The following is a 23886-nucleotide window of genomic DNA, read 5'->3' as shown; positions in this document are numbered from 1 at the left end:
CGTTTCTACTTGTTCTACCTTTTCCACTTGTAGATGGCAAGTACCACCTGCTGCCGACTGGCGAGTTGCTGATACACAATCTAGAGTATAATGATCGGTATCCTTCCTATCGGTGTCGGACGATGCACAAGCTCACGAGGCAAGTCGTCACGAGCAATTCGGCCAAGATTCGCATGAACGGTAAGTATCGGAGGGAAATTCCCTGCTGTAACCATCTACGTGGAAGACTCCCCCTTTGCCTTTGCCATGTCGCAGATGTGGTTTGCTCGTAAGCGATAGTACATCAGCGTTGCTAAAAAATGGCACCATTTCCTTAACTGTCACACGGGACGTCGGGTACAAGCTGCATACGTCAATTCGCAGGAACCACACTCCATCGGAGTGCACAACCACTTCAGCTGCATTTACTGTGATTTGTTCGAGCAAATAAAACTCCAACACCATTGCGGCACACACACAAAGTAAGCAGGGTGCTCCCTGCCTACCTTCCCAAACAAACGCACCTAAGATTCGTCCCTTTTGACTCCCCGTTCGAAGATAACCGTCTGGATGGGCGACCGTTTATCGGATAGTTTAAGTAGAACATCGTTCGCCTGAAGTGTAACGTGTCGGGGGAAAACTTCCATCGAACTCTTGAAACGCCACCATCTCTCGACTGTGTTTTTAGAATGTTTTTTTGCTCTCTTTTCCACTGTTCTTTTGCCACTTTTTTCACCCACCGGTCAGGAAAAGATCCCATTTGGGGCGCTCCAAGCGAGACTGCTGTCATAAGTTTCCACGTCGTCTGAAAAACTACCACCGGACAGAAGACGAACCGGGAACTACTGGCCGGTAGTTTTCACTTCGCTGAAAGGCAAAGGAAAGCGCTCCAAGTGAAGCGCTACTGGTACGGGCCGCTGGACTAACGGACAGCATGACACTTTCGACGAGAAAGATCCGTTTCCGTTTCGTTCGCGGAGACGATTCCTTTCCAGTAGTTGGCAGTTCTATGTTTTTTTTTCAACTCTTCACTAGCCCATGCTCCAAAATCAGCTTATGTCAGCTTGCGTAAGCGTCGGTCGGTTGGAACCCGAACGTGTGCAACTTCTCGTGAGTGCCAAGCTCTAATGGGATAGATGCCGGGCCAAATGGGAAATGAAACAAAATGCTGGACGCTTCGTGCAATTGCACCGTTCCGGGGGCGCTGTGTTTTGTGTTCGTCTATTTTTTCTCCCCGTTTCTTTCACATGAGCCTTTGATGCTAACGGACATTACCTTTTTCTTGCTACCCACCCAGCAACTACCGTTCTGCGAGCGTCATAGGGTCGAAAAGCTTACAGCATAACATTTATTTCACGCTTCATCATAACAATGGGATTAAATCTTCAACGTAACGGCATCAGGGTTTGATAGGCAAAGGATAACGTGCGGAAGATGGGTGGCATTTTCTTTTTTGTCAGCACTTTTAGCTAAGAATAAAAGACTACAAATTGAAACGCTTAGTGACATGATCGTTGAAAAATATTACTACACGGAATTCAGCAGAAGTGGGAAGACAAATTAGCAATTTTATTCTTTTCTCGATTACTTTTCTGCATTTGTTCCAATAGCAGTATGTAAGTTTGTATCAAACCACTAATATCCCTCGTACTGTTTTGTGCTTACAATAAAACACGCTCGACCAAGCAAAGTCTCAAGTGGAAACATAATTATCAAAGTAATTACACACTACCGCATTTAATGACTTAAGTTGCGTTCAGTTCTTCAAAAAATCCTTTCTTACATCGCCGCACCGTGCTTTCTCCACAAGTACTTAATGAACGCCGTTAGGGCGTTAAACGGTGCTCCCCCCTCTCTCTCTATCTCGGGGAGACTTTATGCTTCATTTGATGTTGGCCACAAATGACCTGTAGCTGTTCTTTGTTCTTTTCTTTTTCTTTTCCTCCTCTTTTCCAACCACAGAGCAACGAGGAATAGTTTCGCCAAGTGTCGTCGAACATACGTCACACGTGTCCGTCTCGCAGGACGAAGGTGCCGTGCTGCTGTGCGTCGCCCAAGGCTGTCCCTCGCCGGAGTATCGGTAAGTTTCCTTTTTTCCGTAGCTTTTGTGGCTTTTCTTAGTTCTCTTCACCATCATCGAATATCTGAAATCATTGTAGGTTTTTAGTATTATATATTTTTATTTAAACTTAGCTCATCAAACATAATTTAATACTGTTACCTCAATTTGTAACCGATTGAATTTCATTATTCATTAAAAATTTCATTTCGGTTTCCTTTGCCTGCTTTCATATAACTCAAAGTGACGGTAATCGATTTTGAAAAGCAAATTGGTGTATGTTTTTAAAAGCTTTGAATTCCTTTCCATTCCTATTTTCAATTCAACCCAGAAGGTTCCTTCGCGTCACATTTACTGCCAGAAAGACGATTATTGTATTAATTTCCATTCATTCGATTATTCGACAACCATTAGAGGCAATGTTAAAACACTCCGCCATCCTTTTCGGAAACATTTCATGGATTAGACGAATGGCGAAAGACCACACACAAACTCACATAAAAAAAAAACCAACCAACGCCGCACAAATCCGTGAATATTTGCCACCAATCGATGTTTTCCATCAATTTCCCTAGATTATCACATTGTGCATGGTGGGACAAAAAATAATAGATTCGCATACATTTTCTTCTCGCCCTGATAAGACATCCGTGGCTGGCGGCTTCGGTTCGCATGCACGCCCTACAGATCGGCTCACCCAACCGTTACCTTCCGTCGCAGCCGGCAGCCCATCCGTTCCACCCTTCGAGCGTCCTGCTTTGCTTTTTCGCCCCGTTCGGTTGACAACGACGGGGCCAAATTAATTCAGTACAGCGTCTGAGAAAATGCCGCACTGATTTCCATTGCAAATTAAGTCGAGACAGGCCCGATTCTACTACGGGCCGATGGAAAACGATGAATGAAAATTTGATTCGATTTTATGGTAAAAATATTTTGAATAAAAATGTCTTTACAAATTGTACATACATTTTTATTTTAATAAAGTTAAAAGTTTACTGGTTAAAACTAACTATCCCTTGCGAGTGTTAAATAAAAACAAAAACTAAAATTAAATTTTAGAGTTTCTTGCTTCGGACCTACACTTTAATGACACTATTCGGTTCGTCGATGTAACATAGTAGATCACAACCTTCCACGCCTTTGGCCTGTCTTTGCTGTGCGTGTCCTGGTTCGTGTCGCCCACTTGGGATAATTTAAAACGAATGACAACGTCTGCTATCCAGCATCATCATGATTAATTGGATTTGGCAATTTCCATTTCAGTATCGTTTCCTTTTTTTTGTTCTTCTTCCATTGGCAAACCCACTTTTGCGCCCTTGTTCGCCACTAATTTCCCTCGTTTCGTTACGTTAGAGTGTTTTTCCGAGTGTGTTGTTTTCCATTTGGTGCATTCATTTTGCGCCCGCTCGCTCCGGTCCCCCGGTCCTCTGGAATGGATCAAATTGTCCATCAGCCCGGGCTCGGGCGTAGGTCAGACGGAAAGCAAAACATCATCATCATCAAACGTCAATTTGAGTTGGTGCAAGTGATCGGCCAAAGTGTGACAGCACTCCTGGCACTTGCCGGCCGCCCCAATACAATGTACGGCCGCTGGGAGCTGGAAGCCCATCCCATAAGCCGTCCATATTTTCCGAGCAATTATCCATCTGTCGACACCAGACGGTACACTCTGTCGCTCGTCCTTCCTGCTTCCGCATCCGCCAGGAGGTGTTGCGTCGGGTGGTGGTTTAGGTCAGTGTGACCTCCTGACGGCCCACCCGAGTGGATGGTTGATTTCAATCCTTTTTCCCTTTTCCGTTGCGTCATTCATATTGGCCTTTGTGAACTACATTTCATGCTACAAAGTTGCAAATGGCGACCGGTCCGAGGAGAGTTACTTCCTTTCGGGAGCTGAAAACACGACGCGCTGATGGATGGAGCCCTCGTTCATTAACGTTCGCTTCAGCGGATTTGATTCAGTATTGTCATTACTTCGTTTCGCTTCACTATTGCTTGCCTCTCTTTTGCCCATCAATTACCAGATATTCCGGTCTGTTTTTGCTTTTTTCAACCCATGACCAACTTCACCCAATGACGCTAAGGGGTTAGCTACAATCCAGGCCGGTCGGGCGCTTTTCTCTAATCACCTTGGGCTCAAGTTCATCAGCTTAGTGCTTAACCCTTGATTGCACAAAGCACACGACTCAAAGAAAGCTCCTCCTAGCACCTATAACCCCTCCCCTATGCAGCAAACCCCCTCCCAAATGCCAGCATCCTCCACTGCAATTATATTCATTTCCGCCCGTTCGTAAATGATTGCTAATTACGGCTGCCGGAATAAGGCATCGCTTCCTTTCATCCTTCGTCGAGGTCGAGCTCGTCCGCCCGCCCCCGCTTGGTGCCGCCGACTAAAACTGGCTGAATTCCCTCCGTGATTGCGTGACGGAAATGGGAAAAGTTTCGGCTCATTTTCCGCAAATCGTAAATGGCACGGTTTTGTTTCGGGCCTTAAAGTTTATCGGCTTAAGCGCTTCGGCAGCACAACGGCAAAGGAAAAATAACACGAAATAACAAAAAAAAACACCAATCGTGGTCCACAAAGCTCAGGAAAAACTTTGGCGTTGCGCTAAATTTTACGAGAATCGTTAAATATTGTTTTATTTATTGCGCAGACTTTGTGTAGAGTGAGTTCGGTTCCGCTGGGCGCTCGGCAAATGGAAATGCAAAATATAAGTTCGGCCCTTCTATGAGAGCACATTAAACGTTATTAGCAGAAGCCCGTGTTTTTGGTGCTGATGGGTGCTGATGGAAAATGCCATTCAAAAATTCAGCAACATTTATTTTACCCTTCACCTTTCGAACGTAACCTCCCGAGGTTGTCAGAAAAGTGAATCGACAAACTTAGCAAGCAAGCAAGCAAATTGAAAACTAAACCATTACAAACAAAACTTACTTCCTCAAAACGATCGGAATCAATCGAAAAGTACTTATCGAAAATGAAATCGAGATCTTTTTGCTCGTCCATCGTTCGCGGCTTACCGGCTACACGTCTTACGAGTTCCATCGGTTTTGGTAACAAAAAACCAAACCGTCCACCACAAACTTGCCAAATTCAAGTTTTAAGCTTCCTAGCTCGTGTTATCCAGCGCGTTCCGGAAGTGGAAACCAGGAAAAAAACAAGAAAAAACGAAGGTCCTACTCTCACTCTCGCTCTCTCTCTAGCACAGCGTTCCCTTTCATCGGATGCTCAAACTTTCTAGTACCTATTTCCGAGCGTAAACGAATCGAGGATATCCGACTTTTGTTCCAGCGCGGTGTTTTTTAGCCAGTTGTCTTACTCTGATTCCTTTCCTCCCAATCCTACCCCACCTCCTGCGCCATTGTTCGTCCCCACGTCCCAGCGAATGTTTGCGGTGCTCAATCGGACGGAAATTAATTTTCAACATTCGATTGACTGCGGGACGACAAGCTGTGAAATCGACTGCACGATCGGTTGTAATCGAGCCGGACTGGAAAAGTTTTCACCATAGTAGGCTTTGAAGTTGGAGGAAGAAACAACTTGTTCTATTCGTTGTTTTTTGATAGTTTCTCTTTTCCATCTCATCCCAGCCTTACCGCACATCTTGATCGACACACATTCAACGTCATTTTATTTAACATACGATCGGTTGACCTTTATTGCTCTACAAATTTCTTATTAATCAATCAAGTTTATGTATTAATGTGTACTATAGAAATAATGTTTATACTTTTTCATTTTTCTCTGATATTTTTACATTTTGATTGTGATTGTTTTACATTGTCGAATAGTTTGAACTTTTTAATCTACAAACTTTTTCGATTTGGTTCCTAATGGCTACTTTATTATATGCTAACTATTTTAATGATTAAAGACAAAGTTGTAAACCAAATATCTAAGGCAGATTATACCAGCAAATCTTTCTTATCTTTTCTTGATAATTTTAACACCGGTTTAAATTGTGTTTTCGTTTCAAATCGCCTCAACAGATGGTACACGCACAACGGTCCGGAGCCGATCCCCGTCTCCTCCGGGCCCCGGATACGACTGCTCGGGCCAGTGCTGGCGATCGAGGCCGTGACCGGCGAGGACGGCGGGGTCTACAAGTGTTCGGCGTCGAACGCGGGTGGCGAGGCGAGCGCCGACCTGCGCCTGACCGTGTCCACGCCGATCCACGTCGAGATTTCGCCGAACGTGCTGAGCGTCCACATGGGCGGCACGGCCGAGTTCCGGTGTCTCGTCACGGCCAATGGGATGGCGGCCGGGCCGCAGCACATCGTCTGGTTCAAGGATGGCCGCCAGCTGCCCAGCTCGGGCCGCGTGGGCGACACGCTTCAGGTGACGGGCGTGACGCGCGAGGACAAGGGCATGTACCAGTGCGTGGTAAGGCGCCAGGAGGGCGACTCGTTCCAGGCGTCCGCCGAACTGCAGCTGGGAGGTACGTAGCGAAAGCTCATTAGCTTGGGATGAGATTTTTGAGCCCCTGCGGGTTTCACGAGCTCGATTATGGCCTCGGTCAACCTTTTGCGGGGGCCTTCGGTTATTAGAAAGCTAATCAGATTTTGCATTAGCTGAATCGACTCCCTTGGGGCGAAGAAAAACGGTAGCACCGAGCAACCTTCCGAGAAGATTTAGAAAGGATCTTGAAAAAGCTCAAAAACGAAAGCGCCGCGGGCCGTTTCTTCAGTGCGATGAAAATCTTTGACCTCCATTTTCATAATTTACACCTTCGTATTGCTTTTATGATTATCCTAAAACAGTTAATGGGCTCTTTTTTAACGTCTCTCGTCGGCATCTATTGCAGTCCATGATTCTACAACAAACGATTTTCCTCCAAATGTTTCCACAAAACGCCGACACCTATTTGGTCGGATGTTTGAGAAAATTAAAATCCCCCACCAGCGTGGGCATTCGTGGAATTAATAATTTGCAACCGAAATGGTTAAGCAAAGACGACTTAACCAAAATCGAGAAGAAGAAAAAAAACATTCGTGGCAATTTTCGGTTGCTGGTTTTTGGTGGATAAAAATATAAAGCATAATTTTCAAACCCAAAACCCTCAGAGCGCCCGGTTGTTCGTTTGCTTTGCGTCCCCAGCTCCAAAAGCGGTTGCTTTTTCGGTTTTACGTTTTCCCTGTTCTTTTATTTTTCTTTTGTCGCGCCTGTTTGTTTTTTTAATGACGGTAATTTTTCGGCACAAACTGAGAAGGGATTTGTCAACACCTTCTCCTTCCATTAAAAAAAAGGGTCACCAGTCGCGTGGGCTTGATGTTTTAAAAGATTTAGTACATTCGCCGGCACGCCCGATCGTGAGGAGATGAAGAAAAAGTGGGCAGCGTAAAATAAACAAACCGACGGACCAAGAATCCTTTGACCGGTAATTTCCGGTCGCAGGATGTTGGAGGCGCGTTTGCTCGACCGCAAATTATTTTCCACCCGCGCGCCGCACCGACATTCCACCGCAGTGTTGCCGGCATGGAAACCACAAAATGACAACCGTAGGAATCGTACTGTGTGTTTTCTATGCTTTTATTTCCCGTTTTTATACCCTCGGAAGGTTTTCCTTTTCGGCCGAACCTTCCAAATCGTGTCTCGCTTGGATGAGCCGTGCGCTAGCGAAAGTCGACCAAGTTATTTATGATAATTATTGCCCTTTCACCGACCGTTGGTCTTCTCGACTCATCTCCCTCCCTAGATGCGCCCCCGTCGCTGGTGTACAGCTTCATCGAACAAACACTGCAGCCCGGCCCGGCCGTTTCGCTCAAGTGTTCCGCCCAGGGAAATCCGACGCCCCAGATTTCCTGGACACTGGATGGATTTCCACTGCCAACGAATGGGAGGTAAGATATAGTTAGAATGCATTAAATCTGGACTTGTTCTGAAATTCTTCTTTTGTATCGTTCAACCTTCTAAAGATTTTATTTATGAAATCAATATCGTGGGATTTGATGAGGGGCCTAAAAATTATTAGATAAGAGTTACTCAACCAAACACTACTCGTTGAATGGTTCATTTGTTGGAGAAGCATTTAAAATTCCACTACGCTTCTACGTTAAGTTGTAATTAATAAAACATGTGGTGCTGCATAATTCTATCAAAGCCAAAAATCAATCAAACGAAAATATTTACAAAAACTTTTTGGTTTCAAAACGATAATATTTTATCTCCATTTAACTTATAGCGAAAACTGTGTGTGACGAAAACATTTTCAACATTAATCCTTGAAAGGGAATCTTGTTGCTCTATTCAAAATATAAATTGAAATTGACTAAAGATTGGTAGTGAGGTGAAAAAAACTACCCGACTTTTACTAAAAAAAAATTCTCGATTTATCGTTCCTTAAGCAGAACAGCTCCATCGGGATATTTAGTTTGGAGTATAGAATTATTTCGTTCCCACCATTTTCACCACATGGCATCGGTGAAATAGACTGGGTTTTTTTCCAGCAACCCAGCACCATAGAAACATGCACACAACTACACACATACATGTACAAATACTCGGTTCGGTGCGATCTATTTCTATTTCTCATTTTCTCATTTTCCCGTGGCCATATTTGAATAATCTCGTTTATCTTCATGTTTGCTGTAGCAGACATTGACGGGGCGTTTGAGTGGCTGGGATGGGATTCCACTTTTTTTCCACCAACCTTCAATCGACCCACTTTCCCGGTTTTCACCCCGCACCAAACCACGGTAGCGCACTGCGTACCGGTCCAGCGTGCTGGCACCGCATCGACCACCGACTGTGGGGACCTTTGCCGTCACCGGCAGCCGCGCACATACACACACACACACACACACACACACACACACACACACACCAACGGATGCGACCCGTAACGGCACAGGGAATGATGGGTTTTACTAGAGCATCATTTTTTATAATTTCCTTCTTGCCTCCGCCAACATCCGGCCAACGTCATTTAACGGCATCTTGTATCCGGGGATCTGCGCGTTCGGTGCGTTTTGAAGCCAAAGTTGATCCGATTTTCCATCCCCGCGCTGCTGGCCGGGGGCAAGATATTCCCTACCTGAAGCCAACCACAACCGATCTGGGGGGGAGTTTATGTAATCACCGTTATAATTTCTTCTCGTACATTAGGTACCCTCTGGGTGCGTGTTCGTACGCAGGCTTTAATGTCAATTTTAATTTAAAAAAAAATCAGCTTCATTATAACATTCAATTTCTAATCGCCCATTTATAAACATGACTTCACGAGTTTTCTATTCGTAACGCAACATGAAAACACGAAAAATAAAAGAAAAGGACACTCAAATCCGATCCATCATGTTAGATCATATTTTGACATTTCGCTTCCGGGATCGACACACAAACCGTTCCGTTGCTCCCAAAACCATGCTGAAAATCAAACAGAAGCTCAATCATTTTCTCACAAATAAACACCTCATTCGTTATCGTTTGGAGCGTGAAAAAAGAAGATTGCCCCGTTTGAATCTCCGTTCCATCCGTTCCATCCGCCCGCGTTTGGCTTCCACGGGCGGATTCTAAATCAAATAAAATTTATTAGTTCGTATGGAAATCAATCTTCGGCTGCCGTTAACGATGCCAACGAAGAAAAGTGGATCCACTATCCCGGTAACGGACATAGCTTGCCCGCAAGCTTCCAGTAAGCGGAACCGTCCCGGAGCCCCGGAAAAGCGAACTGGACACTATTGTGATTAATAAGTTTCTGTTCAAGCGCCGCTCCATCTCGAGGTTCGCTCTGCGTGCTTCGCTTATTGAAGTTTCGCTGTCAGTGTTTTGTGGGCCAAGAGGCGCAGGATATGCTCTCGTCTGTCTGTCCTTTTTCGCTTCCTTTCACTTACCGTGGGATTGGCAAGTAACGGAGTTGGGCTGCCGGACGGAGCGAATCTTAAATTAATGACTTTCCGATGGTCCGCACCGATGTCCGTGTGGACGTGACCACAGTAAACGCTCGTTCGGGGAAGGGTCAGGCTTTCCACTCAACCGTCGATGCCCGGGAAAACCCGCTCGAAATCCACCACCATTCGGTTCGGAGGCTTCATATTGATCGATAGCACAACGCTTGAGGTTGACGTTGGAGAGTTTTGCTCGTGTCATGTCGGTGCTATGTAGCAAAAAACCAAACCATGTACTCAAACTTCGTTGAAAAAATTTTGCGGGTTATGGATCGCAAAAAGAGAAAAAAAAACTTAAAACAGGGTGCTTTAAAAGCGACCCATAGACCAACAGTATGCCTTTAATCCCCGGTTCGAGAAGGGTGATGGCCATTTGATCGAATGATTGATTGATGGGCTTCCGTGGCCCTGTCTAATCTCGAACGGTTTAATGAAGCACCAGGTTAATTATCGTTGTGAGCGATTTAAGTTCGAAAAATTCTTTAAAACTACGCATAAACCGCAGCCCGAAAAAGGACTTGTAAGGATGCCTCTTACCCAAAATGATCAGATTATGAAAAAGACTGAATGGAAAAAAAACAGTACATACTCAACAGTATTCGACAATACTTTCTAGTTTGCTATTTGATTCAGACACCTTACAACCTTTCTGAAGTCCCAGGTAATTCAGTTTTTTAACGTGAGCTTGTCTTTGTCAATCATATCAGAGAACTTTTGAAAATAAAATATGTAAAATTCAAAAATACAAAATAAAAACAAATGTGATTTTGGATCACAAATAATATGAATGGTATAATATCAGGGACTTTAAATGCATTTTGTAACATAATACGAGAAACGAAAAGAATATGTTTTTCAAATTTAAAATCAAGACTGAATTTCACACAGTTCGAAACTTTTCGGCATTATGATTCACAATCTCTGCCATCGAGTAATATTTTATTGGAAGTCGCATACTTCCTCATTCAAATAAACTTGAGGTTAATTTTCCATTTACAATTAACCTACATTGGCGACATGCGTAAACGATCTGCACCTAACGTCGTGTGTCATCAATTAATTTACTTAGTAAAGACAGAGATTCCCTCCCCAGAACACCTTTCCCATTTGCCAATTATTGACACCGACAAATATTTTTTCCCTCCCAATCCCTCCATGTGACCTTTTTTTATAGAAGCACTGAGCAGGGGAATGGGGAAGCTGTTTCGAGTGACAATTTACCGTGGCAAATTTTAATCGCATAATCGTTAAAATCTAGCCTCGGCGGAATTCAATTTGCTTCGCACGACCCGGTTTGCCGTTGGAGAACATCCCACCCGCCTCGCACCGTTTACAGCTTGCCGTGAACGGCGCGATACCGGGTTCGGAATGCTTCAACTCCGCTGCCGGCTGACACCCAACAGGATGCGTAGAATGAAATACGTAACGGAATATTTCAGCGAGATAATTTAATTACAACCCAAAAACCAACGAACCGCGCGCTACCCGTGACCAATGCCGCTGCTTGTGTTGGAGGGAAATGAAAACGCTCCCCGATTACCTGAGCCAGCACTGGATTGCCAAAGTGCGAACGGAAAACCTCCTGGTAGGCAAAACGGATCTCGTCTCGGTACTCCACCTGCCCCAACCGGATACAAATTCCCTTTCCAAAACGCTGCTCACTAACCGAAACAGTTCGTGTTCTCAGTTCATTTCGCACGCAATTTTGACACAAACGTTCTGCCCTTTTCATAACTGTACGGGAGGAGGAGGAGGAGGGGTGGGTGAGTTTTTCGGATATAATTTCCTCCCCTCCGTATCGCAAAGAGTGTTGCCGGTGTTAGGTAAATATTTTAATAAACTTGGCCCAAGCGTTCCACCCCGAGCCAACAGCTTTTGCGGTTGTTCGCTTTTTACTTTCTATTTGCCTTTCGCTCCCTGTGCAAATGAGCAGAACCGTTTTGTATACCTGTCCGGTCTAATCCTAATTTATATGCGACACGGTGCGATAAAAATAGACAACCAATTTCCACCGCCACCAGGGGGCCGGTAGCTTTCCTGGGCGCAATTTGTGTTGCTTTAGAAAAACAAGGCACAAACTGCATGCAGTGTTGTAACGCGATTGGCTCTTCTTGTCGCTTACGACTGTCTCATGGCAAACTTTAATTGTTTCTTATGAAAACGAGCAGTTATTTACATTATTTGAACGTGCATTAGCATCATTGAGCATATTTTTTCTCACCGCCCTTTTTCTGGCTGTGTGTTATTTTGTGATAATCAATTATTTAAAACAAATGTAATATTATTATTATTATTATTATTATTCTTTTTTAAATTAATTGTGTTTGCAAATTTTTGGGACAACTCCTTTCCAATTCTTTTTTCGGTTGTATATTATTTATTGGTAGTCAAAAATTTAAAACGACTTTTATTTTTACTAAGTACAACTAGCTTAAAATATTCTTTAAAAATGGTACAGAAAAAAATGAAATTTTAATTTCTGTTGGTGTATTTCGAAAAAAAATCCTTCACAAACGCAACATTTAAATAGACGCAAAAAGGTAGATCCACCGTAATGCCATCCAGAGTATGAAATCAACCCTTATCGGTGCCTACCCACTCAGAACTATCCAATCAATTTCCAAAGCATGCCCCGTCCTAAGGTAACATCCCCTGTGGATGCCCATAAGTCATAACGCCTTGCTTCCTCGGTGTGATAGTGTGCGCTAAACTATCCGCGATGGCTCGTGCAGCGTTATGCTAGTTGATAGTTCGGGCAGTTTGTGCCATTAGAGAAACCCCCGGTTGATCCTCCGAGTATGCATTCACCCCTCGGTCCCTGAAGAAACCCAGCTTTTTACCATCGATCAACCCGATATGTGCCCGACATGGCCTCGGAGGCAATACATGGAACCATTTCGTTCCCTTCTTTTTTTCCCGCCCTATTCCGTTTCCTCCATGCTCTTGTTTATAGCATCGCCCGCTCGTTTTCCGTTATGAACACTGGCCGCTCACACACGCGCGGGCGTGTTTCTCCTTCGATAAACGTTTTTATTTTCCTATCTTCAACCGCCTTCCTGGTGCAAGAAACAAAATGGTGCCCCGACAAGAAGCCAACGGTGGTAGACAAGCGAAGTACGATGTCTTCCGGGTGTGAAAAACAACCCGAAACACGACGGCGGGCGCCGGATGTCACTGGGTCGGTACTTACGGGTGGGTGTGTATGTGTGTGTGTGTACTTATAAAATATACATCCATGTATACGGCAGCTCCGGATGCATATCCGCTTGCATTTTGCTCCCCCGGCGCGTGTATGTTAATATTTGACACATTTTAGTTTGACACCGTGTACGAGACCGGGAACGAGAGGGCATGTTCGGTCCGTTTTATCTGACACACATTGCCTTGTAGTTGCAGTTGGTAGGGGGTAGCGGAAATGGCTTGAGGGAGGGGAGAGTTACCCTTGCGGCGAGTGCTCGTCTTGTGCAGATGGTGTCACACTGGTGGGTGGTTGGGATTCGGAAGGGTTGGTGCTTGTGTCAGGCAATATTCTTTGGAGTGTTTCATTAATTGTTGATACGATGCTGAGGAAACCCCGAAAACATAAACCAAATATTGTCACCCAACAGCTTCCGGCAGAGATACAGGAAATACTCAAGCAAGCAAAAGTTTCATGACCTACGTAAAGATTAAAATTATTTCCACCTACGCGAAACGCTATTAGCAACTGAATTTTATTTTGAATTTTGTATTGTGTAAATTGAAAATTTCTTTACTTTGCTTTAATAGAATTTTTTTCTTGATAAAAGTGAAGAATTGTCACCCTTTTTTAAACATAAGGAACTGCGTTTTGATCTTAACACAAATATGTAACATTACTACACCAAGACTATTACAGAGAACTCCTTAAAATTGAACAAATGTTAACATTTCAAGAAAAGATTTTAATCTATTTTATTTTTCATATAAATCACATGATTACAAAAATCCCAACATTTTCTCTTGAACTGCCTTCTAGGTCCTTAGCAAATGATATAAACTATCGATAAAACACTCTGAAATTTATGTCAAAAATTCTTAAATTTCGATAAGGCCATTCCATTGAAAATATTTCGAATCCTAATGTCTTCTTTTTCAATAAAAAAAAAACTGGCACTTAATTAATTTTTATTCCGACTGCAAAAGACACACTCGCTTAATGGCAGTGTTATCACAATCAACATCATTATCATCACGCCAACGAGTTCGCTCGTCAAAACCGTTTAAACAGAAATTATGCTCAGTTGGGTGTTTTGTTTCTTCAGGCAGATTTTAGTATGGCCAACACAAAAAAAAAAAAAAAAGACCCGCACCGGAAGCGCGCCTGTTGGCAAATTTCAATCCCAACAATGAGCGATAGAATTCATGGGGGAAAACTTAATCGAGAGCGTTGCATGTGCCGCCGGCGGGGTGGAAAACTTTTGCACCAACTACGCATGCAGCCGTTCGTTTAAAGTTTTTCTCGGCAGAAAGAGCAGTCCCGTCAGTCAGTCAGTCAGTCAGTCAGTCCGTTCGTCTTTGGAGCATCAGCGATCCTCCGCGCATAGACTTCTCGCTGGGAAAGGTAGACTGATCCCAAGTCAGGCGGCACTCGGTCGGTGAGTCAGTCCACTTTCCTAGACGTTCTACTTCGACCCAAAAGCAGTCGACGGAAACGTGCGCGAAACGCTGAATGGAGCCTCCGTAAGACAAACTTTTTTGTACCCTCGTTGAAGAGAAAAAGGCCAATCTTTGGCTGAAAAACCACCGGGGTTCCTAACAGGGTTACTCGGCGTTGTCAATTTCTTCTTCATCTTTTCCAACGAAAAGTGCATCGTCAAGTGGATGCGTGTCGTGGTACCAAGGAGCAAGCAAGATAGAGCTGAACGAAAAGAAAAAATTTGAAAGGATACGAAAAAGCCAGTTCCTCCCGAACCTTCCATCAAGAGAGGGTTGCGGTTGAACCAACGCGGGCAACGGAAATAAAGTCAAATATGAAATCGGTGTTGGTGAAAGTTGCAAACTAATTTAAATTCTTCCCAACGGCGTCACGAGCGTCACTAGGGCCACCAAGGCAGATGGAGAACTTTTGTGCCGCCTCGTCGTGAACCGAGGTAGGACGGTGTGGGGTGTGCTGGTCCGATGGCGTCGAGCGAACGGTTTGACTTCATCGCTCAACGAGCCGCACACAATGGACAGCATGGTTGCGGATGCATCCAGCACGCCCCCGTACCCCCCGGTCGTTCGCTCGATTCGAAATGGTTCGAGTTCACAACTTTACAGCGTCTTCATCTTGCTTCCCGCCAGAGCTCGACAGTTGACAGCCGAAGATCAAATTATAAAAGGGGTGCGGATTAAAATTGAATATTTCATCCTTGGTCGTAACGTTGGAGTCCTTTCGTCGACGGAGGCGGAGCGACCGGAGGGGAGCGCGCGGTTTAGAGGGCCTCAAACATTACTTTGCGAACGAGAACCGCAGAACGACACGTACGACACGGTACGGTGACGTTTCATAACTTTCTCGAACCGATGCCACCGCCAGACCTTCGGTGAAAAACCCTAACCCCAAAGATCTAGTCCTCGACCGCCATTCCCTGGGCTGCACAACTCCGGTTCTCTTGGGTCCGATACTCCCGAGGTGTGGATGTGTATGTGTGTTGAACTTTTGCGGTACTAAAAAGCCCGACTTCAAATTAACTTCTAACCAGCTCCCAAATCGCTTTGCGGCTTACCAATTTAGGTCCGGAGGACACCGGAGGATATGGGTAGTGAACTAGGAGGATCCAGTCAGACGTCTTCTCGTTTCGTAATTAGTTGCCACATAAGTTAGTTCGCGATTGCGGTGCTACCGTACCTTCCTAAAGGTGCTAAACCTTCACAACTAGAACCATCGTATAGCGTAGGCCAAGCACTTACGCTCGTTTAACTACCCTTATGAAGTGCGAGTCGAGTTCCGTCTTGCTGTCATTGCTGCAAAGGAAGCGTGGAATTAATCGGCTTTGAAGAAGCTTTACGACACCCTCCGAACCACCCTCTAAGGTCCGTGTGGAATCTAATGTTTCTAAACTATATTTTCTCTCCACGCTTCCCCTTTGACGGTAGGTTTATGATTGGCCAGTACGTGACGGTGCACGGCGATGTCATCAGCCACGTGAACATCAGCCACGTGATGGTGGAGGACGGTGGCGAGTACTCGTGCGCCGCGGAAAACCGTGCCGGCCGGACATCGCACTCCGCACGGCTCAATATTTACGGTACGTAGCGCTGGGTCGGAAAGGGGTTGTCGATCGCCGTAAGTAACTCCCAACGGTGTTTTCGAAAACAGGATTACCGTACATTCGGCTGATACCGAAGGTGACGGCTGTGGCCGGCCACACGCTGTACCTCAAGTGTCCGGTCGCGGGCTACCCGATCGAGGAGATCCACTGGGAGCGTGGTGGACGTGAGCTGCCGGAGGACATGCGCCAGAAGGTCCAGTCGGACGGTACGCTCGAGATCAAGGAGGTCCAGAAGTCGCTCGACTCCGGTGTCTACACCTGCTGGGCGCGCAACAAGCAGGGCCATAGTGCGCGCCGCAGTGGCGAAGTGGCGGTTATAGGTCAGTATAGTCAGGGTAGCTGCTGGGGTAACAGATGGTTTTCGTTTTCCCTTTCCAGCGACGTTCGACAGGTGAATTCTTCAAGTTGCGGGAGGTTTTCCCTCGCGACGTTCTAAGGTCGATCGAGTGAGGTTACGTTGAGATGCAGTCGACAGTTGCACTCAGAGTGTCAGATCACCCGATCGACCTTCGAACACGCTGACTAATCGCATCGCCCCCTCTGCCCCCTTGCAGTCCCACCCAAGCTGAACCCGTTTCATTCGTCGATCCTGTCGCTGAACGTTGGCGATCGCGCCTCGATCACCTGCTCCGTGATCAAGGGTGACATCCCACTCACGATCGCCTGGCGTAAAGATGGCCGCCCGATCGATCCTACTCAGCGCATGTCAGTGACCCAGGTCGACCAGTACAACGCCATCCTGCTGATCGAGAACCTGTCGGCGGACCATACCGGGAACTACTCGTGCGTGGTGCGCAACACGGCCGCCGAAACCGAGGGTCACCAGTCGCTGCTGGTCAATGGTAACCGTATCGTGCCCCAGGTCCTGACTCACCTGTGTTCTCTCTTTCTTTCTTTCTTTCTTTCTTTCTTTCTTGTTTCTTGTTCCTTTTCATTCGTCCCATTCGCTCTTCGGTTCTCCTGTTTGCCCGTTTTCGGTTGTTCCAATCTACTATCATCACTACTTCTACTGCTACTACTACTACTACTACTACCACTATCGTTACTACTACTGCAACTACTACCGCGTAACGTTGGTGTCGGTGGGACGACTTTGTCCAAAAACATTCCAAACCATCTCTCGGATCTTTGACATCATCATTCCCAACCCCTAAAACCCTACCAAAACTCTCCAAAAATCCTCCACACACAAACACCCACCCACACACAAACACACATGCGCAGTTCCTCCCAACATTGAGCCGTTCGCGTTCCAAGACGGCCTGGCCGAGGGCATGCGGACGCGCACGGTGTGCGGCGTGTCCAAGGGTGACCCTCCGCTCACGCTCAAGTGGCTGAAGGACGGCGATCCGCTGCTGTCCACGCTGCTCGGGGCCAACGTGTCCACCCTCGACCAATACTCGTCCCTCCTTAACATTCCCTCCCTCTCGGCGGCGCACTCCGGCGACTATACGTGCGTGGCCAGCAATCCTGCGGCCGAGGTGAAGTTCACGGCGTCCTTACAGGTAAAAGGTAAAGTAAAGTATACTCTTTCTCGCCTAGTTCTCACACACCTTGGTTTTGTCCCCCCACCCCAACACACACACACACACACACGCATAAGCAGACTGCCACGCACTTACGCTACATACGAGCACCATCCACCAAACACATCCACAGAAAAGAAAAACACTGCCAATCGTTGTTGCCTCTCTTGTTTTGCACCAATAATCAAAACTCCTGCGAAGACTTGCCATGTACTAGCGCCATGATATACGTACCATGCCACAACACATATACACGCGTATTTATAACCTTCCGCTAACGTAATGTATCCACTACTGCTGCTGTTTGTTGTTTATGATAGAAATTATATGTTGCCACACCATCGCCCTTCTTGCGTTTGCCTCTATTAAAAAAGCGATGCACAATTGCTATCAGCAAAATTTACAAGAAACCCCCACTAGAGAAAAGTCCCACAGTCAATACCGCTAAACCGCAAATAATGTGCCAAATCCGCTAAATTTCTACATTTGTTATTGTGTCCCTTGTTCTACCCAATGTGGCGGTTATTCTCGAAGTATCGAATAATAAACACCCGCAGTAGTTCGGCGCCTTCCCTTTGTTGTCCCTTTTTTTCCTGTACTACACCTCACCTCACCAGTTCCGCCTGAAGCCAGCAAGCAACTCGTACAATTTATCGTTTTTAAAAGCAACTCGTACACACTCGTGTATTTTTCTCTCCTTTGTATCGAATGTATTTTTCGTGAGCAATTCCGCCTATAATATCACCAATTGTGTGTCCCTTTCCCAGTTGCTTTAGCACGCAGTGGGTTTGCGGCCGATCACCAGGTAATTGTTTTCTGCACCGATAATATTGCTTTGTTCGTTTGTTTAGTTCGCTACGTAAAGGCAATCCACGAGGTTAACTATACCTTCCATCTTACAGCAAACATTTAACTTTTATTTATATATCAGCTATTCTCAATTAGGTTGATTGTATAATTTTTCTTTTTTTAAATGTTGATACAACCCTCGAACTGAACAGAGTTGATTTTTTCCTACACTTATAATTGTTGTCATTGTACCCAACCCAACTTGAGGATAACAATTTAAAAAAAAAAATTTCTTAAAGTAATCTATTTTTTCTATATATGGTTTAGAAGAGACTTGTGTTCCCCTTTTAAACCCCCTTATGTTGATTTAAATTCCAGCATGAAGTTTCATCTATCATTTGCTAGAAGCTGTACGTCTTGTAGAGATGATATTATTTCTATCGGTATTAGTTTTAGTCTTTGATTTGTTTCCTCACGCCATACCAACACGCTAACATCACGAAAGCTGTGTTCTAACACAAAATATGAAAATATTTTCACCACGCTGTATGCACCTTGGAACTTTCTTCTGTCGCAATACTTGTCAACCAATTAAGTTGAGATATTTTTAAAATCGTATAGCATAGTGTTGATCCACTTTGTTTTTATATGTTATGTGTTTTCCATTTTTCAAGTGCAATTTGTGCAATCTACAAAAAGAATTACAACTATAAATTTGTATGAATCTATTGTCTACAAATTAGGGTAGATGAAATAATGTTGCAACAAAAACAATAACTATGGACCTAGAACAAAAACTTTTCAGCACTTTTCTGTACCGTATTGCTTTTCTTTTATGAGCTATTTGTTTTTGTTTTTTGGGTTGGTTCACAGTTGTGTGTGTATTTGTTTTTTACTTTGTCAGAAGGCCTCCGCAAACCCAAAACCCACGTACGCTACCGTTAACACACTCGCAACCCCCGCAAAAAACCCCGTTTGTTATTAGATGACACCTTGCGTATGCGTTTGTTAGGCACACCCCCGTTATGGCTCACTGTTACACCAGATTCCTTCGCCCGGGCTTCACGATGCAACATGTTTCGTCCAACACCGCTATTATTACTCCCTTTGATTCTTTGACATCTTGCACTAACGATGCGCTACCTTGTACCTTCGCTTGTCGATTCTTTTTGAGTGATATTGGTTTCGTTTTCTTTTCAATTTGCCTTTTCCATCGTCTTGTGCATCATGCAAGCACACCCGTGCAGCTTCGTATTCCAGTGTTTTCGCCTCACAACTGCACTCCCAAAATGTATGCACACCAATTAGTTTGCAAAACCATATGCTAGTTAGCTTTGACTTTTCCATCGCTGTTCGGCTTGACGTGGCGCACGGGGATGGAATCGATGCCATGCAATGGCTGGTTAGGGGGAAAAAGGTCGCGATAAGCAGTTCGGTAATATAAATAGAAGCCTTAAAATATGTCTTCATAAATGAATGCGAAAACATCTCTTTTCATTCAACAACACGACCAGCGTAATAAAGAACATAATGTTAATGAAACAATATGGAAATCATTACCATCAACAACAAACAATAAAGCTGCGCATTATCTTATGTTTATGTACGCTTATATTTGTTTTCTATTTTTTAGTCTCTATTACAAGGTTTAGTAATTTTTCTAAACGTGCCTAATTCATTTTGGTCATATTATCATTCTCGTTTGAATTAAGAAAGTGTCCTCACATTTCTCCGCACTTCCACTTGTATCAGATATTTCTTGCCTTCTTTTAATCTAAAGTATGATAACAGTGGCGAATATTTTCATCAACAACAGATTATTCAACTCATTCGAAAACTAATCCTCAACCAGTTTTAGAACACAGCTTTCACGAACCACACACACACAACCCACTAGTTTTCTTGTTTTGTTCATTTTTGTTGTCGCTCGTTCTGTCTGAAGTTCTCTAATTTATTGATAACTGACCGAAAATCTCCCGTACAATGCCGGTTTTGGAGCGTTATACCATTCAACTCGCTTTGTCCTTTTCGGTCTTCATACTCTCAACTCTTACGCCGCTCTTTTTCTTTTCATGTTTCTCTTTTCCACATTCGATTTTGAAAATGTAGTTCCATTTGGGTTTTGGTTTTGAAATCTATGTGTAACCAATTGTAGTCTTTTTGTTTGACAAAGTGGCGCAAGTAAGGTAACTATACCACACGAGAATTTTTTCCCGCCGTTGCGACATAAATGAATCCTCTAGGTGAAGAAAAGTTGTGATTCCTAGTCAAATTTTCTACACCACAACATAATTTTTTTTCTGTTCTCAACGTAGAATGAGATTTAAATTCTACGGAGTTTTTGCTCAAACAATACTTTGTTAAAGGCAACGTTTGTAAGTCTTTTCGCTGTCGCTGTAAACAATAAAAACAGAACAAGAAAGAATGTTTTACTTAATCCAACTTCAGCCTACGAACATTGTTGGTTTAATTTGGGTAATCAAAACAAAAGATAATCGGCAAGAAAAAAAAACAGAGTAGAAAACAATTCCGGACACAACAGCATCCCAACTGCGTAATTACGTTTTGTAACGGAATAAACAACAACAACAACAACAACAACATCATCCACCAGCATAAACGCATGCAAAATGTGCATATGCCTTTTTTTGAATTTTAATTTTTTAACTTTTTCGTTTTAGTTGTGCAGATGAGATTGTTTGTCGGTTCTTGTTCCGTTCTTTTTTGTGCCACCTTGAAGGGACTGTTTTCGCAAGTCAACGTCGCAAATGTACGCATCCGCAAACCAAAACAACAGCAAAAAGCCAACCCACAAACCACCAGCCAGAGCTAGCCACTGCAAGCGTATTTATTCTGTGTACTTTTCCGTCAAAGAAAAGCCCAAAGCCGAAGTGAATGCCGAGCCGAAAGAACCAAAACATAAAAAAAAGAAAAACAACAACGCAAATCGGTCCGGTATTCAACTTTTCCACCCGCCACCCGCCGTACGCCACCTCGCACACACCACTACCACCACCACCACCACCCTCACTCCTACTGCCTCTGCTGCCACCGCCTACAACACCTTTTTGTCACACTGCTTTCCCCCCTTTTTCACCCCACCTGTCAGTCACCTGTATGTGTACGAAAAAAAGCACCACCCACCAAACGCCGTAGAGACGAAGATGAGCAGAAAAAAAGATAAGAACGTGGATTAAATTCCAAACTGCTCCCAGCACTCAGCGTGTCCCCTCCGCACCTTCACCGCTCAACTGCGCACAGCGTGTCGCTTACATTTAGTTCCAGCTCTGGTTCTCGTTCGGGGTTGCATCGGGTTAACGAACGGGTGAACGCCCATCAAGGTTGTAGAAAAAAAAATAGGAGGGAAGGAAATGGATTGTACCCCTTTCCCACCGACAACCGATTCAGTCCGACATCGAAGAGAACGGGAACATTTTTAGCTCATAATTTCCGACGCCGTAAGCAAAACCCCTGGCAATGTCATTATAATGACACAACCTCTAATGAATCTATCCGTTTTCCCAGCGAACAGCGAAGCATTGCGCGAAGAACGGCACAGGAACAAAACCTTGAGCCTCCCTCGGTACCGATTCGCGGAAAAAGGAAAACCCGCTCACTCAGCAACTCAGCACAAGCGGCTTTTAATCATCGCTACAAACTGAGAACTGGGAAAAAAATAAACCTTTTCCCATTTCCATGTCGGGCTGGTTTTAAATCATTAATTTACACGTGAATATTATCGTTTTTTTCTGTGGAAATCTATTCGGAAAGAGATGGATATTTTCAGCATCATATTTTGCCCTTTTGTCTTGCCACTTTTGTGCATACGACGAAATTTTGCTTTTCGGTCACAAACACTCACCGAAATTAAGAGTGTAACAATAATTGAAAAAACGAAACTATAGCGCTCAACCGAAAATCGACCCATTATTCGTGAATTAAAATACATTTTACAGATACCATTCACATTCGTTTTAACCGATGCAACCCCGCCAGATGATCAGGAGCATAATACATCGCCGTGTGTTTTATATGTTTGAATTTCACGCTCCTATACTCTCTGTCTCTTTTTCACTTCTTCAACCTCTTTAGTTTCACCAGTTTTGTTTTTGTGTTTATGCAGTTCAAAAGATTATCTTTTCACTGATGCTAGTGCAAGAATAATATTTTACGTTAAATTCTTCGCCATCTCATGCCCTTTGCTCACTGTTTGACACTGCTTTTTCTTATTTCCACCCACTATTTAACCTATTCCGAAAGCACCTCTTATTGCTAACCACTGCAAAATAAAAACGATATCCTCCGAGCTTTCGCTATTCACATCCCTTATTTGGAGCACCGACACCTCGCACCTACTTCAATTTCATGCTGTTTTGTACCGTACCTTGATCCAATCCACAATTTGAGTTTTCTTTTCAGTTCAGAAATTATTAGAATAGAAACGTGTTAGTTTTGTGGATCATCGTACCCAAAATTTCTTTTCATTTCCTGTGAAAGTAGTTAGGAAAATAAATATTTATAACGACCAACAAAGACTTGTAATACCCGCTTCCCCTCCATCTCCCATCCTAAAGGTTTTGCTTTTGCGTTTTTTTGTTTTGTTTTTCCTGGATGCAAACTGGAAGCCGAAGGAAAATTTTTGCAAGTGCAGTTAACGATGAGCACCGGTATCAACGGTATAAATCATTTAATTTATTGGCTACTAATTAATAGCGAATGTCAGCGCGCACATTCTCGGGGGATGTTTTTGTTTTTTGTTTCCAAATTACCATCCTCTTCGTCCATCGTCGTTCCAATCAATGGTTTTTATCGCATGCTCCGTGAAGCCACCTTTCATTACCATGTGGCTGTCTTCTTAATTAGCGTTTATTTATGATGAAATTCAATCGGCCTGATATTAATTATCGGCCAATAATACAAAAAGTCACGCTGCCTATCGCTGCGGAAGCACTTTCAGCCAGGTTCGGTGAAAAAAGCAGAAGAAAGAGGAGCAACATAAAACCCATCCCGCTTAGTTCGCACGTTTCCCTATAAAAGCTCCTCCCTTGGTGCTTTTCGATTGCCTGTGCCATTAATTACGTTCCATTTCCGTTTTTGTGTGCGCTTCGAACCGTGCCATATATAGCCGTACCATATAAATTCCCTCTCGTTTTTCGAACGCATTCCAATGGATGTTAGATGTCGTATCACAGCTAAGCTGAGATGCAAATTATCGTACTTCCCAAACCGCTTTCTAAATCGCCCCTACCTCGAAGCTCCCCATAAGCTGTTTGTTCTACAATCCTAGATAAAATAGATCCTGGGCACGTTCGTTAACACGATCCCAACCCCTTACGCACACGCAGGCATCAAAACACACGGACATAATGTTATCGAT

General features: G+C 44.2%; 1 protein-coding gene across 1 annotated transcript in view; it reads left to right on the top strand.

Annotated features, from left to right (window-relative positions):
* LOC131264856 (cell adhesion molecule Dscam2) overlaps positions 1-23886 on the top strand; it is a 39960-nt gene that overhangs the window by 5792 nt on the left and 10282 nt on the right. The window contains exons 3-9 of the mRNA XM_058267123.1: positions 34-180; positions 1942-2059; positions 6026-6474; positions 7732-7876; positions 16019-16170; positions 16242-16514; positions 16749-17036. Coding sequence (XP_058123106.1) covers positions 34-180; positions 1942-2059; positions 6026-6474; positions 7732-7876; positions 16019-16170; positions 16242-16514; positions 16749-17036 — 1572 coding nt within the window. The remainder of the gene's footprint in view (positions 1-33; positions 181-1941; positions 2060-6025; positions 6475-7731; positions 7877-16018; positions 16171-16241; positions 16515-16748; positions 17037-23886) is intronic.

This window comes from Anopheles coustani, chromosome 2 (assembly GCF_943734705.1).
Source record: "Anopheles coustani chromosome 2, idAnoCousDA_361_x.2, whole genome shotgun sequence".
Taxonomy (NCBI): Eukaryota; Metazoa; Arthropoda; class Insecta; order Diptera; family Culicidae; genus Anopheles; species Anopheles coustani.
This window is presented reverse-complemented; position numbering and strand designations above follow the sequence as displayed.